Source organism: Podarcis cretensis, assembly GCF_951804945.1.
Source record: "Podarcis cretensis genome assembly, chromosome: 8".
NCBI lineage: Eukaryota > Metazoa > Chordata > Lepidosauria > Squamata > Lacertidae > Podarcis > Podarcis cretensis.
The window spans coordinates 78,471,477-78,488,891 of NC_137177.1; the positions used below are offsets into that span (position 1 = coordinate 78,471,477).

Consider the following 17,415-nt stretch of genomic DNA (forward strand, 5'->3'; position numbering starts at 1 on the left):
ACTTGTTCCTTGATGCACTTTAGCAAGGCCTTCGTCAGCGACTCGGGCCTGGAGCATGTCATACACGGTCTCTTTTTCAGGAACAGAAACTCTAAAAGACTGGGAGAATGTACAGTATGTACATTCCCCTGTACTTCATCCAAAACCTGCAGCTTGTGTTCAGAATGCACAATTGTTGGTAGGAATGAGATTCTGTTGGCACCTTTGCTCAGAAGCTCTGCACTGCCTGCCGATTTGCTACCAGACCAATGTGTTACTATAAAGCCCTAAACTGCTTGGGACTACCGGTAGTTTACTTGTGGGATCGCCTTCCCCCATAAGCACCCACTTTGACTGCTTCAATCATCAGAACCGGCACTCTTACAGGCGCCACATCTTACTTATTCCACACTTGCAAGATACCATTTTACAAAGCGTGGCAGCACCTACACTTCAGAACTCCCTGCCTGTTGATAGCAGGGAGGTACCTTTGCTGTGTTCTTTTCAGCACCTGCTTAAAACACCTCTATACCTGTAGCTCAGTGGCCAAGCAGTTGCTTAGCATGCAGAAGGTCCCACGTTCGATCCCTGGCAACTCCGGTTAGGGGCTGGCGATGTCTCCTGTCTGAAACCCTGCAGAATCACTGCCCATCTGTGTAGACAATATTGAACCTGGTGGGACAATGGTTTGGCACAGAAGACTGCAGTTTCTTACAGCCCTCAATGAGAACAGCCTCTGCAGCCTCTGTTCCAGAAGCTCACAGCATGTACAGATTAAAAGGTAAAGGTAAAAGACCCCTGGATGGTTAAGTCAAGTCAAAGGCGACCATGGAGTTGCAGCTTTCAGGCCAAGGGAGTGGCGGCATTAGCTTTCTGGGTCATGTGGCCAGCATGATTAAACTGCTTCTGGCACAACAGGACACTGTGATGGAAGCCAGAGCGCATGGAAACACCGTTTACCTTCCCGCCACAGCAGTACCTATCTATCTACTTGCACTGGTGTGCTTTCACATTGCTAGGTTGGCAGGAGCTGGGACAGAGCAACAGGAGCTCATCCCGTCACGGGGATTCGAACAGCCAACCTTCTGATCAGCAAACCCAAGAAGCTCAGTGGTTTAGACCACTGTGCCACCTGTGTCCCTAAAATAGATTAGTACCCACCAGTGTTGAGGGGGGAATCTAGGGTTGCAGGGGGACAAAGACCCGTTTTTAATTTTGTAGCAGGATCCCTGCCTCTAGGGTCCTAGGGCTGCCCAATCGGCACAAAATGGGAACTACCGTATTTAGCAACTGATAAGTCCTCTCGCCCTTTGTGCTGATTGGAGCCAATCCGAGAGAAAGGAGGTGAGTCGGTCACTGGTGATTGGCTCCTAGGGTCACTTTGGAGGTGGTGTGTGGGAAGAACCTGGAGTTGTTTTTGTACTGCTCTAAAGCAGTGTTTCCCAAACTTGGGTCTCCAGCTGCTTTTGGACTACAACTCCCATCATCCCTAGCTAGCAAGATCAGTGGTCGGGGTGATGGTATTGCAGTCCAAAAAGCAGCTGGAGACCTACATTTGGGGAACACTGCTCTAAAGCTAAGCCTTTGGTAACCTTGAAAACTCAAGGTGCTTCAGTAGCACGTTCTGCCGCAGACAATAGGAAAACACAGCTTAAGCCACTCCGAAAGCAGATATTGGAGCTTACTTGCCCATCTACTTTTCCAGAAAACGGCAGATCTAGCTGAAAGGCAACACATGGGGGATCTGCACTGATAGTTGCTATGCATCCCGAATTCTTATTATTGTACAGTGGTGCCCTGCAAGACGAATGCCTCGCAAGACGAAAAACTCACTAGACGAAAGGGTTTTACGTTTTTCGAGGTGCTTCGCAAGACGAATTTCCCTATGGGCTTGCTTTGCAAGACGAAAACGTCTTGTGGGTTTGCTTCCTTTTTCTTAAAGCCATTAATACCCGGGGAATCCGCGCTCCGCAAGACGAAAAAATCGCAAGACGAAGCAACTCGTGGAATGAATGAATTTCGTCTTGCGAGGCACCACTGTATAAGATGGTTGTATAACCTCAGTTGTATAATCTTAGAAGTGGGTGTGGCTGTGTCATAAAGGAAGCCTGCCCCTCTGAATTTGCCATTGCCCTACTGGTGCCCATGTACCCAAGATCTCCCACGCCACCGGAAACATGCTGAGCTGAGATTTCATGGCATATCATCCCACCTGCCCCCCCCCCTCCTGGCAAGAACTGCCAGGCAGAAACTAGAGAAGGGCTGTGGCTCAGTGACAGAGCACCCGCCTTGCAAGCAGAACGTCCCAGGTTCAAGTCCAGGAAGGGCTGGGAGAGAGACTCCCTGTTTGGATTGCTGCCAGACAGTGGAAGCAGGTTAGAGCTCTCTAACCAGTGAACATAATAAAACTGAAGATACAGCTAAAACCTTAGGAGAAGCATCTCTTATGGCCCCAAGAGGGCAGTAGCTTAGTGGAAAAGCACCAGTTTTGCATGCAGAAGGTCCCAGGTTCAATCCCCAGGTAGGTTTGGAAAACTGCCCTCTCTCTCTCTCTGAACCCTTGGAGAGCCACTGCCGGTCAGTGTGGACAATACTGGCTTAGGTGGTCCAATAGTTTGACCGGGTTCATTAGAGGCTGCCTAAATTCCTAGATTTAAAAACAAAACAAGAGCCATGCAAGTAATGAGATTCTTATTAAGTTAGCTCTACATGTACTACCAAGTTCTCGTGTAAACAGAATAGAAAAAAGGCTGGTTTTTTTGGGAGGAGGGGAAGCTTCTCCTGCTGCTGGCCCTGTGAGCCTCTCAGATGGACTACAACTCCCATCATCCATGACCACTGGGCCCAGGTTGCTGGGAATGATGGGATGGGAGCTAGAGTCCAGCAATAAAAGGAAGGCCACAAGTCCTCCATTCACGGCAACTTGCAATAATAATATTTATTTAGTATTTATACCCCGCCCATCTGGCTGGGTTTCCTCAGCGACTCTGGGCGGCTCCCAACAGAATATTAAAACACAATACAGCATTAAACATTTAAAACTTCCCTAAAGAGGGCTGCTTTCAGATGTCTTTTAAAAGTAAGATAGCTGCTTATTGCCTTGACATCTGATGGGAGGGCGGTCCACAGGACAGGCGCCACCACTGAGAAGGCCCTCTGCCTGGTTCCCTGTAACCTCACTTCTCGCAGGGAGGGAACCGCCAGAAGGCCCTCGGCGCTGGACCTCAGTGTCCGGGCTGAACGACGGGGGTGGAGACGCTCCTTCAGGTATACAAGGCAGGGAGGAGGAACCTGCAGCCCTCGAGATGTTGCTGGACTACAAATGCCATCACACAACTGATTGTTGGCCCTCGCTGGCTGCAAATGACAGGGATGGGAGTTCAACAGCATGTGGAAAGCCATAACCTCCCTCTTCTCTGCTTTAGGCAGAGCAAATGCCCTAAAGGGGAAATAAATGTCTCTCTGTGCCTCGTTCTATACATGCACTGTTCCACCTTCACGACATTTTTTTAAAAATGGGAGAACAAAGCCAACTCAATTCAACTCAACCTTTCTTGTATGACAGGGCAGAGTTCAGGTGATTTTCAAGCACAGGCTGATATTAACGGATCACCCCCCTCCCAACCCAAGATCACCTTTGAAAACAGACATTTTGCAATCACATATAAATGGTCCGAGATGGGCAACTGGTCTAGAGTTCTTGGAGAGGTGACAGCCATGCTGGCTGTTGAGCACCTCACAACAGCTGGAAGGCCACAGATACCTGACACTAATACATACAGTGGTACCTCAGGTTAAGTACTTAATTCGTTATGGAGGTCCGTACTTAACCTGAAACTGTTCTTAACCTGAAGCATCACTTTAGGTAATGGGGCCTCCCACTGCCGCCGTGCCGCTGCTGCATGATTTCTGTTCTCATCCTAAAGCAAAGTTCTTAACCTGAAGCACTATTTCTAGGTTAGCGGAGTGTGTAACCTGAAGCGTATGTAACCTGAAGCGTATGTAACCTGAGGTACCACTGTATTGCTAAGAGGGAGGGAACCAGATGCATGAGCAGAGCTCTAAAACAGGGTTACCCAAACTTCCTCCAGCTGTTTTGGGACTGCAACGCCCACCATCCCTACCTAGCAGGACCAGTGGTCAGGGATGATGGGAATTGAGGTCCCCAAACAGCTGGAGATGCAAGTTTGGAAAAACCTGCTCTAAAACCAGACTAAAAATAAAATGATCCTTGGATCCCAACCCAGCAGTTCTTAAGACACGTGTGGGTAAGCTGCATGCCCCCCACCCCAGCTGCAACTGAACTCCCATCAGCCTCAGCAGGCACTGCCAGTGATGATGGAAGTTGTCATACAGAAAGATCTCAAGGACCAATGATTCTCTGACTCTTTAAGAAAGCCCATTAACTCTTCCCACAAAGGCAGGTGCTACTGCTGAGGCCTTGAATGTTGATGGGACTAGGTTTTTTAGTAACTGGGGAGAGGGGAAGACGCCCAGTTAATTTCTAGGTCCAACCCCAAAGAAGCAACATGATTTAGAGTCGCAATTTGGGCGCTGAGGTGATGCCGAGCCGTTGGAAATGTTTCGCTCCAGACGCCGGCTTATGTTAGGGCCCAGAAAGTTCGTAATAAGCAAGGCACCCTGATCGTATGGAAAAGAGAGGGGGGCTTAGCTCTAAAGCTCACCCACCCACCCAACCCTTAAGAAAACAATACTTAGATTTTATTTGAGTCCGTTTACTATACAAAGAGGTTAACGGTTCTCTACAGACAACTTTGGTCTTTCTGCGCTCAGCCAATTAAAACGCCGCGAAGAGACCCCATTGATGGGCTCAGGAGTCGGGGCAGGTGACCAAAACCACCTGACCAGGCAAGGAGGAAAGAGGTGTGGGCATTCCGTGGAGGTGGGGGGCAAGGGGGAGCGAGGCAAGGGAAAAGGGGGGGCAGGGCAGAGAAAACATATCCAACTATGCCAGCTCCCACCACACCCGATGCCAATCCCCATGCCCCCTTGAAAGGCAGAGCGTCAAACCATTGTGCCTGGTCCTTCCAAAGTAGATGGCAACCACTTTAAAGGGAGATACATTGTCAGTTATAAATACAGCATTTTCGGGGTGGGGGGTGTTAAAAAGGAAGCAGGCAGGTGCCTGAAGGCTCTACATTAATGCTCCACATGTTGGAGAGACGAGTTCAAGCAATGGGCCAACAGCGAAGCCTGAACTAGGTGGATGGGGGCAGGGGTTGTTTGGAAATGGGGTCCTGCGGTTGGGTGCAAACCCAGAGTCCTTTCATTTTTTAAAATACATAATTGGAAGGAATGTTTAGTTGGCAGGCTGGAGGCCGCAAGGCAAGCGAGGACCACGTCAGGCCGCCCACCCGCCAGAGACGATCCGCTAGGTGGATGAGGCTTCCGGGGTTTTCCGTCCCGCCGGGGTATCCGAGGCCAGAGGTGCATCTGCATCGGGGTTCTCACACGGCGCTCAGAGCCTGGTGGGGAGGAAAAGGAAAATGAGGATAATCAACAGGATGGGGCGACCCTCATTCGGGGCTTTCCATGGCCGCATCCACAACACTGTGATGCCACTTTAAGCAGCCATGGCTCCCCCCAAATAATTCCTGGAACTGTAGTTTGTTAAGGGCCCTGGGAGTTGTTAGGAGACCCGCTGTTCCCCTCCAGGAATTACGGTTCCTAGAGTTTCACAACCAATCCTTCTTCAAAGGAAACTCTGGGAATTGTAGCTCTGAGAGGGGAATAAAGGTAAAGGTGAAGGGACCCCTGACCATTAAGTACAGTCATGGACGACTCTGGGGTTCCAGTGCTCATCTCGCTTTATTGGCCGAGGGAGCTGGCATACAGCTTCCGGGTCATGTGGCCAGCATGACTAAGCCACTTCTGGAGAACCAGAGCAGCGCACGGAAACGCCACTTACCTTCCCACCGGAGTGGTACCTATTTATCTACTTACACTTTTGTGCTTTTGAACTACTAGATTGGCAGGAGCAGGGACCGAGCAACGGGAGCTCACCCTGTCGTGGGGATTCGAACCGCCGACCTTCTGATCGGCAAGTCCTAGGCTCTGTGGTTTAACCCACAGCGCCACCTGTGTTCCTGGGAGTGGAATAGCGGTCTCCTAACAACTCTCAGCATCCTTAACTACAGATCCCAGAATGCTTTGGGGTGGGGGTGGGAAAATGTGACTACTTAAAAGTGGTATCACAGTGCAGTAATTTTTAGGTCTTGCCTTCTTTCTGTGATGGCAAGTAGTCTTAAAACTGTTTCTAATATTGTGTTTTAATGTTGGAATCCGCCCTGAGACCTTGGGTGAATGACAATTAGTATCATTATTAACGGTAATAATTTAAATGTCAGAAGGAGAAGGGGACGACAGAGGACGAGGTGGTTGGACAGTGTTCTCGAAGCTACGAACATGAGTTTGACCAAACTGTGGGAGGCAGTGGAAGAGAGGAGTGCCTGGCGTGCTCTGGCCCATTGTGTAACGAAGAGTCGGACATGACTAAACGACTAAACAACAACATATTTAAATGTAAGGTGTGATTGTGGCTTTTCTTGAAGAAATGGAGACAGCAATCCTTCTGAATACCTGTTGCTTTCCCCCCATCTCAGCTTAGGAAAAGAAAGCTTCACTCTGCAAGGACAGCATTTCAGCCCCGGTGGTTTACCTTTCGTGCAAATTCAGGCAGAACAAAGGCTGCCTTGTGGACATCCGAGTTGTAATACTTAAGATTCATTGCTTCCACTTCCTTCTGGGACAACTGTTGGACAGGGTCCCTGAAATTAGTGTTCTGCAGGAAGAATAAAAATTGGATTTATTTGCAGGAACATCCCTGTCTGTGTCCACAAGGGGGCAGAAATGGGGGGGGGGCTTACTGATGCATAAGTATCGTAATCCCCACATCAATGGCGTGTTGCCTGTATTGCACCCACCCTACTCTTTCTTGCCAAAGGAGCTCAAGGTTCTCCATCTCCCTGTTTTATCCTTATTTATTGCATTTATAGCCCAAGGAGCTCAAGGCAGCGTACATGCATCTCCTCCGCCCCCTTCACAACAACCCTGTGAGGTAGGAGAGGCCGAGAGGCAGTGGCCCAGGAAAGAGGTGTGGATTGGAGAGAGTCATGACAGCCAGACAGAAGTCCCTGGGGGGGCTGCACGCAACCCAAATTTACAGTGGTACCTTGGTTCTCAAACGCCTTGGTACTCAAACAACTTGGAACCAAAAACTGCAAACCCAGAAGTAAGTGTTCCAGTTTGCGAACATTTTTCAGAAGCCAAACGTGCTCCGTTTTGAGTGTTACCCTTCCAATTTAAGTGCCACACTTACGTTTTGAGTGTTATGCTGTGGTCTGCCTGTTTTTGCTATTCATTTTGTGTTTTTGTTTTTGTGGCTCTTTTTGTTTCGTTTTTGTGACTGTGTGGAACCCAGTTCAGCTATTAATTGATTGTGTGTCTGCAGTACATTGTTTATTGCTTTCATTTTATGGATCGATTGTCTCGTTAGATAATAAAAGTCATGTTAAATTGCTGTTTTAGGGGTTTTAGGGGTTGCTTTTAAAAGTCTGGAACGGATTACCATAGTTTTCGCCCTATAGGGCGCATAGGCCCATAGGGCGCACCTAGTGGTTTTTTTTTGGGGGGGGGGGAATAAAGAAAAAAAAATTATTTCCCCCCCAGGCGCAGGGCTGGGGTGGGGGAAGCCCAAGCTTCCCCTGACCCCAGCCCCCAGAACAGGCTGCTATCCACAAGCCTGGGGGGAACTCCCGCCGGGCTCTCCAGGCTTGCGGATATCTTCCTGAAGCCCGGGGTGTGCTGCTCAGCGCCCCCCAGGTTCGGGGTGCAGGCTGCTATCCGGAAGCTATCTGCAAGCCTGGAGAGCCCGGAAGCTATCTGCAAGCCTGGAGAACCCGGCAGGAGTTCCCGCCGGGCTCTCCAGGCTTGCAGATAGCTTCCTGAAGCCTGGAGAGTGAGAGGGGTCGGTGCGCACCAACCCCTCTCACTCTCCAGGCTTCAGCGAAAGCCTGCATTCACCCCATAGGACGCACACACATTTCCCCTTCATTTTTGGAGAGGAAAAGGTGCGTCCTATAGGGCGAAAAATGCGGTAACCTGTTTTGCATTACTTTCTGTGGGAAAGCACACCTTGGTTTTGGAATGCTTTGGTTTTGGAACCGACTTCCGGAACGGATTAAGTTTGAGAACCAAGGTACCACTGTACTTAGAGCGGGCCAAGTGATGTTAATGGACCGGGATGATTCACGCCCTTAAGTTTCAATGCTCTGCATAGGGCTTGCTTCGGCATGCAAGCCTCTGCTCCCCAAGCCCCGATCGACGGAAAGAGGCGGCAGACAATATCCCTTACTGAATTCTTGCTGCAGAGCATGAAGCCGATCTGTCCACTGGGGTAGGTCGGGATGGTGCAGTAGGCGTACTCGACCACGGGGAACAGTGACTTGCAGAACTGGCGCATCTCCTTAATGAGGTCCAGGTGCAGCCACTGGCATTCGCCTGGCAGAGAGACAAATATGGAGAGGGGCGTTATCAAAGCCTTCCTGGGTAGCTGGGGGAAAGAAGAGCTGGTATTTGGTTAGCCAAGAATCTGCGGCCCTTCCACCTCCCAGGCACTAGGGGGCAGGCTTCCAAAGAACTAGATCTGAGCTGGACCACTCAGAAACCTGAAAGGGAGTTCCACTGCACATGTGCCACCACTGAGAAGGCCCTACATTATTTTTTTGGCTGTTGCAGTAACCCTGATACACTGTGTTAAATGCAGCATGGTATTTCAATTTGTACTTTTATACCTTGCTTCATTTATTACATATTTCATTTTTGCTGTGTATGTATGTATGTATGTATGTATGTATGTATGTATTTGGTTGGTTTTTAGATTAAAATTTTACAGTCACATATCCAACATACAACATAGAAACAAGATTCCAAAGAATCTCCCCTTTGTGGGTCCTGTTGTTAATCATTTCCTCCTGCATCTTCTACAACAATCCAAATCTTTTACCTCTCCATTGTGTCCAAAATTCACCATTAAACTACAAGTGTTATTCCAACCCTACTAACGATTTTAACTGTATACAATGGTTTTCAAGATAAATTATAAATTTCCCCCATTACTTATTAAAATGGCTGTGTTAGTTTGAACTGCAATAGAATGAAAAATAATACAGGAAGAAATACAAACACAATTAAAACCCAATATGAGTATTTACTGTGGGCGTGCTGCAGACCACGTGAATGAAGCTCATGGACCTACCTGAGTAGGGGGACCCCTGATCTAGGGGGCACCAGGCTTTCCATCCCTGCTTTTTTTTTTTTAAAAAAAAAGGAGGGGTGGGGGAAAACCCAACACTTCAGAAATGTGCTCAGTGCCTCCAACTGGTCATCAGCACACAGGCTATTTCGGCTGTCCCTCACCTTGGCAGCAGAGAATGCCGTCTTCCCGCAGAGCTGTCTTCATCAGCTGGTAGTAGGATTCTTTGAAGAGGCTTTCTGCAGGACCTGGAGGGGAAGGAACAGCACCAGGGAGGGTTCAGTATGAAAATACCTGGGAGGTATTTCTGGGATCGCTCGGATCACACCCTGCAAAACTGCATTCATCCATTTATATTCACCCTATCTGCAAGCCACACCTTTGAGGGCAAACCCCCCACCTAACAAAGAAAAAGAGCATTTATCCTACGCTAATCCCACCTAGCAGTTCGAAAGCATGTCAAAGTGCAGGTAGATCAATAGGTACCACTCTGGCGGGAAGGTAAACGGCGTTTCCGTGCGCTGCTCTGGTTCACCAGAAGTGGCTTAGTCATGCTGGCCACGTGACCCGGAAAAACTGTCTGCAGACAAACATGGGCTCCCTCGGCCAGTAAAGCGAGATGAGTGCCCCAGAGTCGTCCACGACTGGACCTAATGGTCAGGGGTCCCTTTGCCTTTACCTTTAATCAGAGTGTCTGAATTTGCTTCTCCTCTTCTCTTTTTCTTTTGAGCCAAAAGCATTTACATACAGTGGTACCTCTGGTTACGTACTTAATTCGTTCTGGAGGTCCGTTCTTAACCTGAAACTGTTCTTAACCTGAAGCACCACTTTAGCTAATGGGGCCTCCTGCTGCTGCCATGCCGCCGGAGCACAATTTCCGTTCTCATCCTGAAGCAAAGTTCTTAACCCGAGGTATTATTTCTGGGTTAGCGGAGTCTGTAACCTGAAGCGTATGTAACCTGAAGTGTATGTAACCTGAGGTACCACTGTACTGCTTAATATTGCCAAAAAAACAAAAACCACCTGAAAGATAACAGGGGCAGCGACAGGGGCAGTTCCCACAAGTATCCAAACAAACCCGTGTTGCAAAGAGAACGTCAGCAATGTCTAGGCAACACGATGACCATATATACATACGTAATAGACAATCTTTCAGAGACTTTGAAACTAAATATTTCTTTTTGAACTTGTTATGGTTTGTAGAAATTCTATAAAGATTGTCTATTATGTATGTATATGGTCATCGTGTTGACTAGGAGTTCCCACGAAGGATTCAGGGACTTTTGGAACTGGCAGAGAAAGCTTTCCTGCAGACCGCAGTGATTTGCTGGGTGCATAAGGCGGTCTCTCATGTCACCTGCTCCTGAGCTGTATAAGGACTTCCAACACCTTGAAACTGACCTGGAAGTGAACTGGCAGATGGTGCTAACCCCAGAAGTCATTTGCCCCCACAAGCCACTTAGGTGTGCGATCTGTACAAGCTGCAGCCTCCAGGTCAACCCCAAGAATGCATGCCCCAGCATGTACATAGGATTCACGATCCAATCACAGTCGCTGGTCAAGATCCCCGGCGCCCTCTGCACTCACCCATGGGGTCGGAAGAGTCTGTGATTATCACATCAAAAGCCTCCTGGTTCTGCTTCATGAATTCGAAGCCGTCTCCAACATGCAATGTGAGTTTCGGGCTGGAATATCCCACGGCCATCCCTGGGAGGTACTTCTTAGATGCTTGGATCACATCCTGACCCCCCCCCAAAAAAAAAGAAAAAGAGAAAGAACAAGTTTTTTCTATTTACTCGCCCAATTGATAAACCACACATTTACCATATTTTTTGATCTATAAGACCCACCCGACCATAAGACGCACCTAGTTTTAGAGGAGAACAAGACAAAAAATGTTCTCTCCCTCTCTGCTCAGCACCTCTCCACAGCAAAGTTTTTCCTCCTGCTTCACTGAAGGGGCGCTGCGCAGCTTTCCCTCTCTGCACTGTGCCTCTTCAGCGGGAGGAGCACTCTGCTGCGCTCAGGAAGCTTCGGGCAGCTATCCCTGAAGCCAGGAGAGCAAGAGGGATCGATCCCTCTTGCTCTCCTGGCTTCAGCGAAAGCTGCGCAGCCTGCATTCGCTCCATAAGACGCACACACATTTCCCCTTACTTTTTAGGAGGGGCAAAGTGCGTCTTATAGAGCGAAAAATATGGTAGATGGCAAACCTCCCATCAAGTCATAGGTGTACAGTAAGAAAAATGAACAAAAGCAAGTATCATAAATTAATAAACACGCCCGAGTGTGCTTTCTTCCTCCCCCTTCCCTATCCCCTTTTCCTTTTGTGCTAAGACTCCAAGCTGAGATTCCATGAGCTTGGGTTGGATGAAGAACAGGATTTTAGGCAGGGAAATTGCTTTAAATAAATAACAGTAATAAATCACTAAAACCACTGGAATAAATCAATCACTGGAAACCACACTTGGGTCCTGTCCACACGATACATTCTAGGCCGCATCATACCACTTTAAATAGTCATGGCTTCTCCCAAAGCATCCTGGGAACTGTAGTTTGTGAAAGGTGCAGAGAGTTGTTAGGAGACCCCTATTCGGATTGGAGAGCCAAATCAGGACCACAGGGAACAGAGAGGGAGGTTTCGGGGCTGCTGGGGAGAATTCAGAAGCACGTAGAGAAGTTTGGGGATTTAAAGAAATCCCAAATGAAAGTGGTTCAACTTATCTCCTCCCATTGAGGCAAGGTGCCTTGCATCTCCAAGGAATGTCGGCTGTAGAAGTAACCAGACCTGGGATGGGGAGGAAAGGCTCAGCTGGCCTGCTTTGCATTTTTGGAGGAACTCTGAACACAAACACTCCCATTAGGGACTGAAAGGCAGTACTGCAGCATTTTTATTATTATTATTTACACATACGTACAGTGGTACCTCGGGTTAAGAATTTAATTCATTCTGGAGGTCTGTTCTTAACCTGAAACTGTTCTTAACCTGAGGTACCACTTTAGCTAATGGGGCCTCCCGCTGCCACCGCACGATTTCTGTTCGCATCCTGAAGCAAAGTTCTTAACCCAAGGTACTATTTCTGGGTTAGCAGAGTCTGTAACCTGAAGTGTCTGTAACCCGAGGTACCACTGTACATACATACATACATAACAATAATGTACATACACTTACAGACAAAAAAAAGAAAAGGTAAAGGAAAAAGAAAAATACATAAAATAGGTAAACACCCATGTGACTTTCCTCCGCCAGTGCTCGTCATCTTTATTACTTTAAAGTTCTTATTTGCATTGCAATTCATGTATCTCTACCTTACTTCTCTTATTAAACTGTTATTTTTTTTCTAGGTCAACTTTACAACTTAGTCTAAACATATCAGCATGCTATCTTCAGAGAAGTGTTTACTCATGTATTCTTCAAACCATATCCATTGTGACCTTAATTTCTGATTTGTACTGCAGCATTTCGTTGCAGCTGCTACCTGTGCAAACCTGCCACCCCCACCCCTACCCCCAATTTGGATTTCTGCCGACTTTGCCCTGGCAAGATTTCATTAGCATGATGCAAAATGCATTTTTCTCTCTCTGCCTCATCTTGCAAAAAAACCCAAAAAAACCTTCCAAGGTTGGGTGGAGGAGGAGAGGTACCCGCCCCCCTTGAGTTCAGTCGGTAGAGCATGAATGAGACTCTTAAATCTCAGGGTTGAGGGCTTGAGCCCCACGCTGGGCAAAAAGATTCCTGCCCTGCAGGTGGTTTGACAAGATAAGCTGCATAGTTTCCTTCAGTCCTACAAGTCTATAATTCTTCACAACTAGAGGACAAGGAAGTAGGTCTTTAATAAGGAAGGCGGTTAAGAAATCATAGCCCCGGGGAAAGGATAGGTTGATAATTGCTTTTATCCTGTCAAAGAGCTCCGAAATGTACCAGGCAACAAGACAGCCAACGCCCTCAGAGCTTGGGCAAGAGGAAAGAAATTAGGATACTAACACAGAAACTTTGGCTTGCAGCCACCGAAGCCTTAGGCCCATTGAAATTTATGAGCCCAAGTTAGTCATCTTCGTTTATTTATTTCAACGGGTCTACTGGCTCCATGAGAAGATGGTGGACTCTCCCCCTTCCTTGGAGGTTTTTAAGCAGAAAATCAGGGATGCTCTAGCAGTGATTCTTGCATTGCAGAGGGTTGGACTAGATGACCGTCAGGGTCCCTTCCAATGCTACAATTCTATCAAACCTAACCTTGGCTCTCACCCATTGCGAGCTCTTGAGGTCAAATCCTTCTAAATTTTCTGTTACTGGTTTCCCATCACCCCACCCCACTGCCGGAGGACCGCTTGGAAACTGCCAGGGGTCTTGGCGGACCACTGGCCACCAATTTACTGGTCAACCAAACAGACCCCCTTCTTGTAGAAATCATAAATGTGTCATGGGAAATGCCGTGCAATTTTAAATTTCATGTCGCGGACTGCAGGCTGAGGATCACAGTTTGGGGGAATCCCATTTGACAGGCAACGATCCATAAGCAGAACTAACTTTGTTACCTCGTCAATTTCGCACTGTATTACGGACTCCACGGAGGGGTGCTTGACCACTTCCCGCAAGACTCCTCCATCGCCGCCCCCGATGATGAGCACCTGTGTAGTGGAGACGGCACTGTTACTTTGCTCTGAGAACGCCCACCCATTCACCCTCCTAGATGAGGGCCGTGTTCCCTTTCGGGGGCCACGTGCCAGTGGATGGCGGGGCCAGAAGCAAAAGTGGGTGGAGCAACGAATGCGAATTTTACCTTTGGACAGTAGGCTAGTTTCCCCACTCCACTCACACACCCCTCTCTGCCCTCCATCCAAACAAGCAAGAGGCTTAGTCACGGTCCAAGGACAAGGACATATTCCAGCTAGGCAAAAGCATGGAAGGAGGGTGCAAAGCAGAGAGGCTGTGGCTGAGGAGGGTGTGTGGTCAGAGATTCTTTAGTTGAGATTCCTGCATTGGAGGGGGTTGGAGCAGATGATCCTCAGGCTTCCTTTCAACTCTACAATTCTATGAATCTAGGATCCCCACCCCTGACCAACTACAACCTTCCCTTCTGTCGTTACATGGTGATTAAACTAAGCAATGAAACCTGCCCTTACCCCTTTCTGTACTTTACAATATTCTACTTCTTTACTTCTTAAGTTAGATTACCTACCACCCACTCTCAAAGAATGACCCAAAGCAACTTACAGTTGAACTATGAATACATGTAACCATAGGACACGGGAGGCACTGTGGTCTAAACCACTGAGCCTCTTGGGCTTGCCGAACAGGAGGTTGGCGGTTCAAATCCCCATAAAGGGGTGAGCTCCTGTTGCTCTGTCCCAGCTCCTGCCTACCTAGCAGTTCGAAAGCACGCCAGTGCAAGTAGATAAATAGGTACCAGTCCGGCGGGAAGGTAAACGGCATTTCTGTGTGCTCTGGCTTCCGTTACGGTGTCCCGTTGCACCAGAAGCGGTTTAGCCCTGCTGGACACATGACCGGTAAAGCTGTCTGTGGACAAACGCCGGCTCCCTCGGCCTGAAAGCAAGATGAGCGCCGCAACCCCATAGTCGCCTTTGACTGGGCTTAACCGTCCAGGGGTCCTTTACCTTTTACCTTTACATGTAACCCTAAAAGCTAATGGCTGCCCAATAAAAATTAACAAAGGGTTGGATCCAGTGCTAGCCCTGGACGTGACTAAATTGGGCCCATTAATTTCAGCAGGTCTGCTCTCCAGTAGGACTTAGTTGGAGACAGGTCAAAGAATCAAATGTGGCAAAATATGCAGGTAACCCCCCCCCCCGCAAAAAAAACCCCCACGGGTGCTGGCCTAGAGGACCTGATGCAGCAAAGTTCTTCACAGGATCATGTCCAGAGATGGATCTCCCAGGAGGACGACAGGACGAGGCTTACCTTCTGTGGGTTTGGGTGACTGCACAAGGGGAGGTTAGCAATCATTTCCTGGTACGAAAACTCATCCCTTTCTGTGCACTGGATAACGCCATCGAGGACCAAGACGTTCCCGTATGTTTTGCTAGAGGAAGAAGAGAGCAGGGGAAATGATGGGTCTGAATAGCAGGGCAAAGGTGTACGGTCTCCAAAATATGCCCCTTTAAGTCCCTGAACACCAATGTTGCAGAGCTCCAGGGACAATATCTGGATTGCCACAAGTTCCCCATCCTTGAAGTAGGCCATCAGTTGCCTTCACTGTCCCTAAGGTGCCTTTAATGCAAGGAAAGGGACCTCTGGCCATGCTGGCTGAGGCTGGTGAGAACTGGGAATCTAACAACCTATAGAGGTGCAAAGGGTCCCTGTTCCTGACCTAGGCCATCACTTGCCTTTCCTGTCCCAAGTTACCTCCATCATAAATCTGACCATCATTTGACTTCACTTCTCCTAAGGTGCCTTTAATGCAAGGACAGGGACCTCTGGCCATGCTGGCTGAGGTTGGTGAGAACTGGGAATCTCACAACCTATAGAGGCACAAAGGGTCCCTGTTCCTGAACGAGGCCATCACATGCCTTTCCTGTCCCAAGTTACCTCCATCATAAATCTGACCATCACTTGACTTCACTGTCCCTAAGCTGCCTTTAAGTCAAAGACAGGGACTGCTGTCTGGGGCTTGTGAGAACTTGAACAACGTACAGGGACACAAGGGGCCCCTGTGCCTGAACCAGACTGCCACTTGCCTTCACTGCCCCTAGCTGCCCCCGAAATAACTCTGCCTTTTTTTAAAAAAATACAGAAGCAGATGAAGATACAGCCCTCCAGATGTTGTTGATCTACAGATCCCATCATCCGTAAAAGCTGGCTAGAGCCCAATGGCACCTGCCTTGCATACAAAGAGCCCCAAAGGGCTCCAAGTAGGGCTGGGGAAGACTCCTGCCTCTGAATCCCAACAGTGCCGCTGCCAGTCAGTGCAGATAACGCTGACCTAGATGGACCAGTTGTCAAATTCCAAGGCAGCAGCTGCCACCAGCCAGGAAGGAGTCACCTTGAGTGAGAGGCAGAGCTTAGAGCAGCATCTCTCAAACCTGGGTCTCCATCTACAACTCCCATCACTCTTACCGTAGCAGGACCAGTGATGAGGGATGATGGCAGTTGCAGTTCAACAACAGCTGGGGACCACAGTTTGAGAAACACGGATGGAGGGTGTCCCACTGAGACCCAGGTTCAAATGCCCCACTTGGCCACAAAAGCTCAATGGGGTGAGCTCGGGGGGTTGTTATGGGGAGTCAAACAATGAGATCTTTTTCTGGGGGTGGGTGGATGGGTGGGAAGACTCCTTGGACAAAAAGGTGGGCTGTATGAACGCCACCAAAGGGCAGCCCCGGCCTGTGCTTTTGACAGGATCGAGGCAGCGCACCCGTGCACGACATCCTCACGTGCTCAATCCCCGCATCCTGGCCTTTCTCCCGCATCCTTACCTCCTGAAGACCAGGATCTCTTGGAAGGGCGACCGCTGGTGATGCAGGACCTCCTGGACTTGCAGAGAGAGGGCCTGCCCGGGCCAGAGGCTGCACGTCTCGCGGAACCAGCCCTCTTGGATGACGGCTGCTGGGGCTGCCGCCTTCTCCTCCACCTCCCCTCCCGCTGCTGCTGCCCTCCTTCCTCCTCCTTCTCTTCCTCCCAGGCCAAGCTCCATGGCCGGCCGAACTGGGCAAGGCGAAGCGGCTGCCCCTCCGCTCCGCCTCGCCTCCGCAAGCGCAGGCCACCTGTGCACGCCTCAGCCGAACCGGCGCAGCGGCGGCTTCAAGGGAGGCGCGCCCAAGCGCGGCGCCGACCAATCAGGAGCCGCGTCCGCGGGGCCGGCGAAGGCAGCGGCGGCCTCTGGTTGGCTGCGGGCGGAGAGGGTTCGACGGAGAGGCGAGGCGAGCGAGCAAGGTAGGGTGCGCTCGCGGGGCGGGCGAGCCACGTGGGGCGCTGGGCGTTCCTTGCGCGTGAGAACGAGATAGAGACGTCGCGGAGCAGCTGAGGTAGGGAGGGAGATGCGCGCTCCTGATTGGCTGGAAGGAGGGGAAGGCTGTAGCCTCTCTCCACGTGGCTCTTCAGCAAGGGCAAGTGAGGCCACGTTGCATCTTCAATCCATGTGCACGGGGTGGCTTTTTTTTTTTTTTTTTTTTTGCATTGGAGCAAGTCCATTAAACTCCGCGGGACT

The 17,415-nt window shown here is 49.4% G+C and overlaps 1 protein-coding gene across 1 annotated transcript; it reads right to left on the reverse strand.

Annotated features, from left to right (window-relative positions):
- Positions 1-4,699: 4,699 nt before the first annotated feature.
- SRM (spermidine synthase) lies at positions 4,700-16,987 on the reverse strand. Its single transcript, XM_079987230.1, has 8 exons — positions 16,685-16,987; positions 15,171-15,291; positions 13,787-13,879; positions 10,841-10,994; positions 9,418-9,501; positions 8,354-8,499; positions 6,659-6,781; positions 4,700-5,465 (listed from the first exon to the last, which is right to left on the reverse strand). The coding sequence occupies exons 1-8, from the start codon at positions 16,900-16,902 to the stop codon at positions 5,448-5,450; spliced, it is 957 nt and encodes a 318-aa protein (XP_079843356.1). The 5' UTR covers positions 16,903-16,987; the 3' UTR covers positions 4,700-5,447.
- Between the last annotated feature and the right edge of the window lie 428 nt (positions 16,988-17,415).

Coding starts and splice junctions, on each gene's coding strand:
- SRM (XM_079987230.1), bottom strand. CDS start 16,902: ATGGAGCTTGGCCTGGGAGGAAGAGAAGGAGGAGGAAGGAGGGCAGCA. Junction 13,880..15,170: donor GTCACCCAAACCCACAGAAG/GTAAGCCTCGTC, acceptor TCCACTACACAG/GTGCTCATCATCGGGGGCGG. Junction 10,995..13,786: donor TACAGTGCGAAATTGACGAG/GTAACAAAGTTA, acceptor GGGGGGGGTCAG/GATGTGATCCAAGCATCTAA.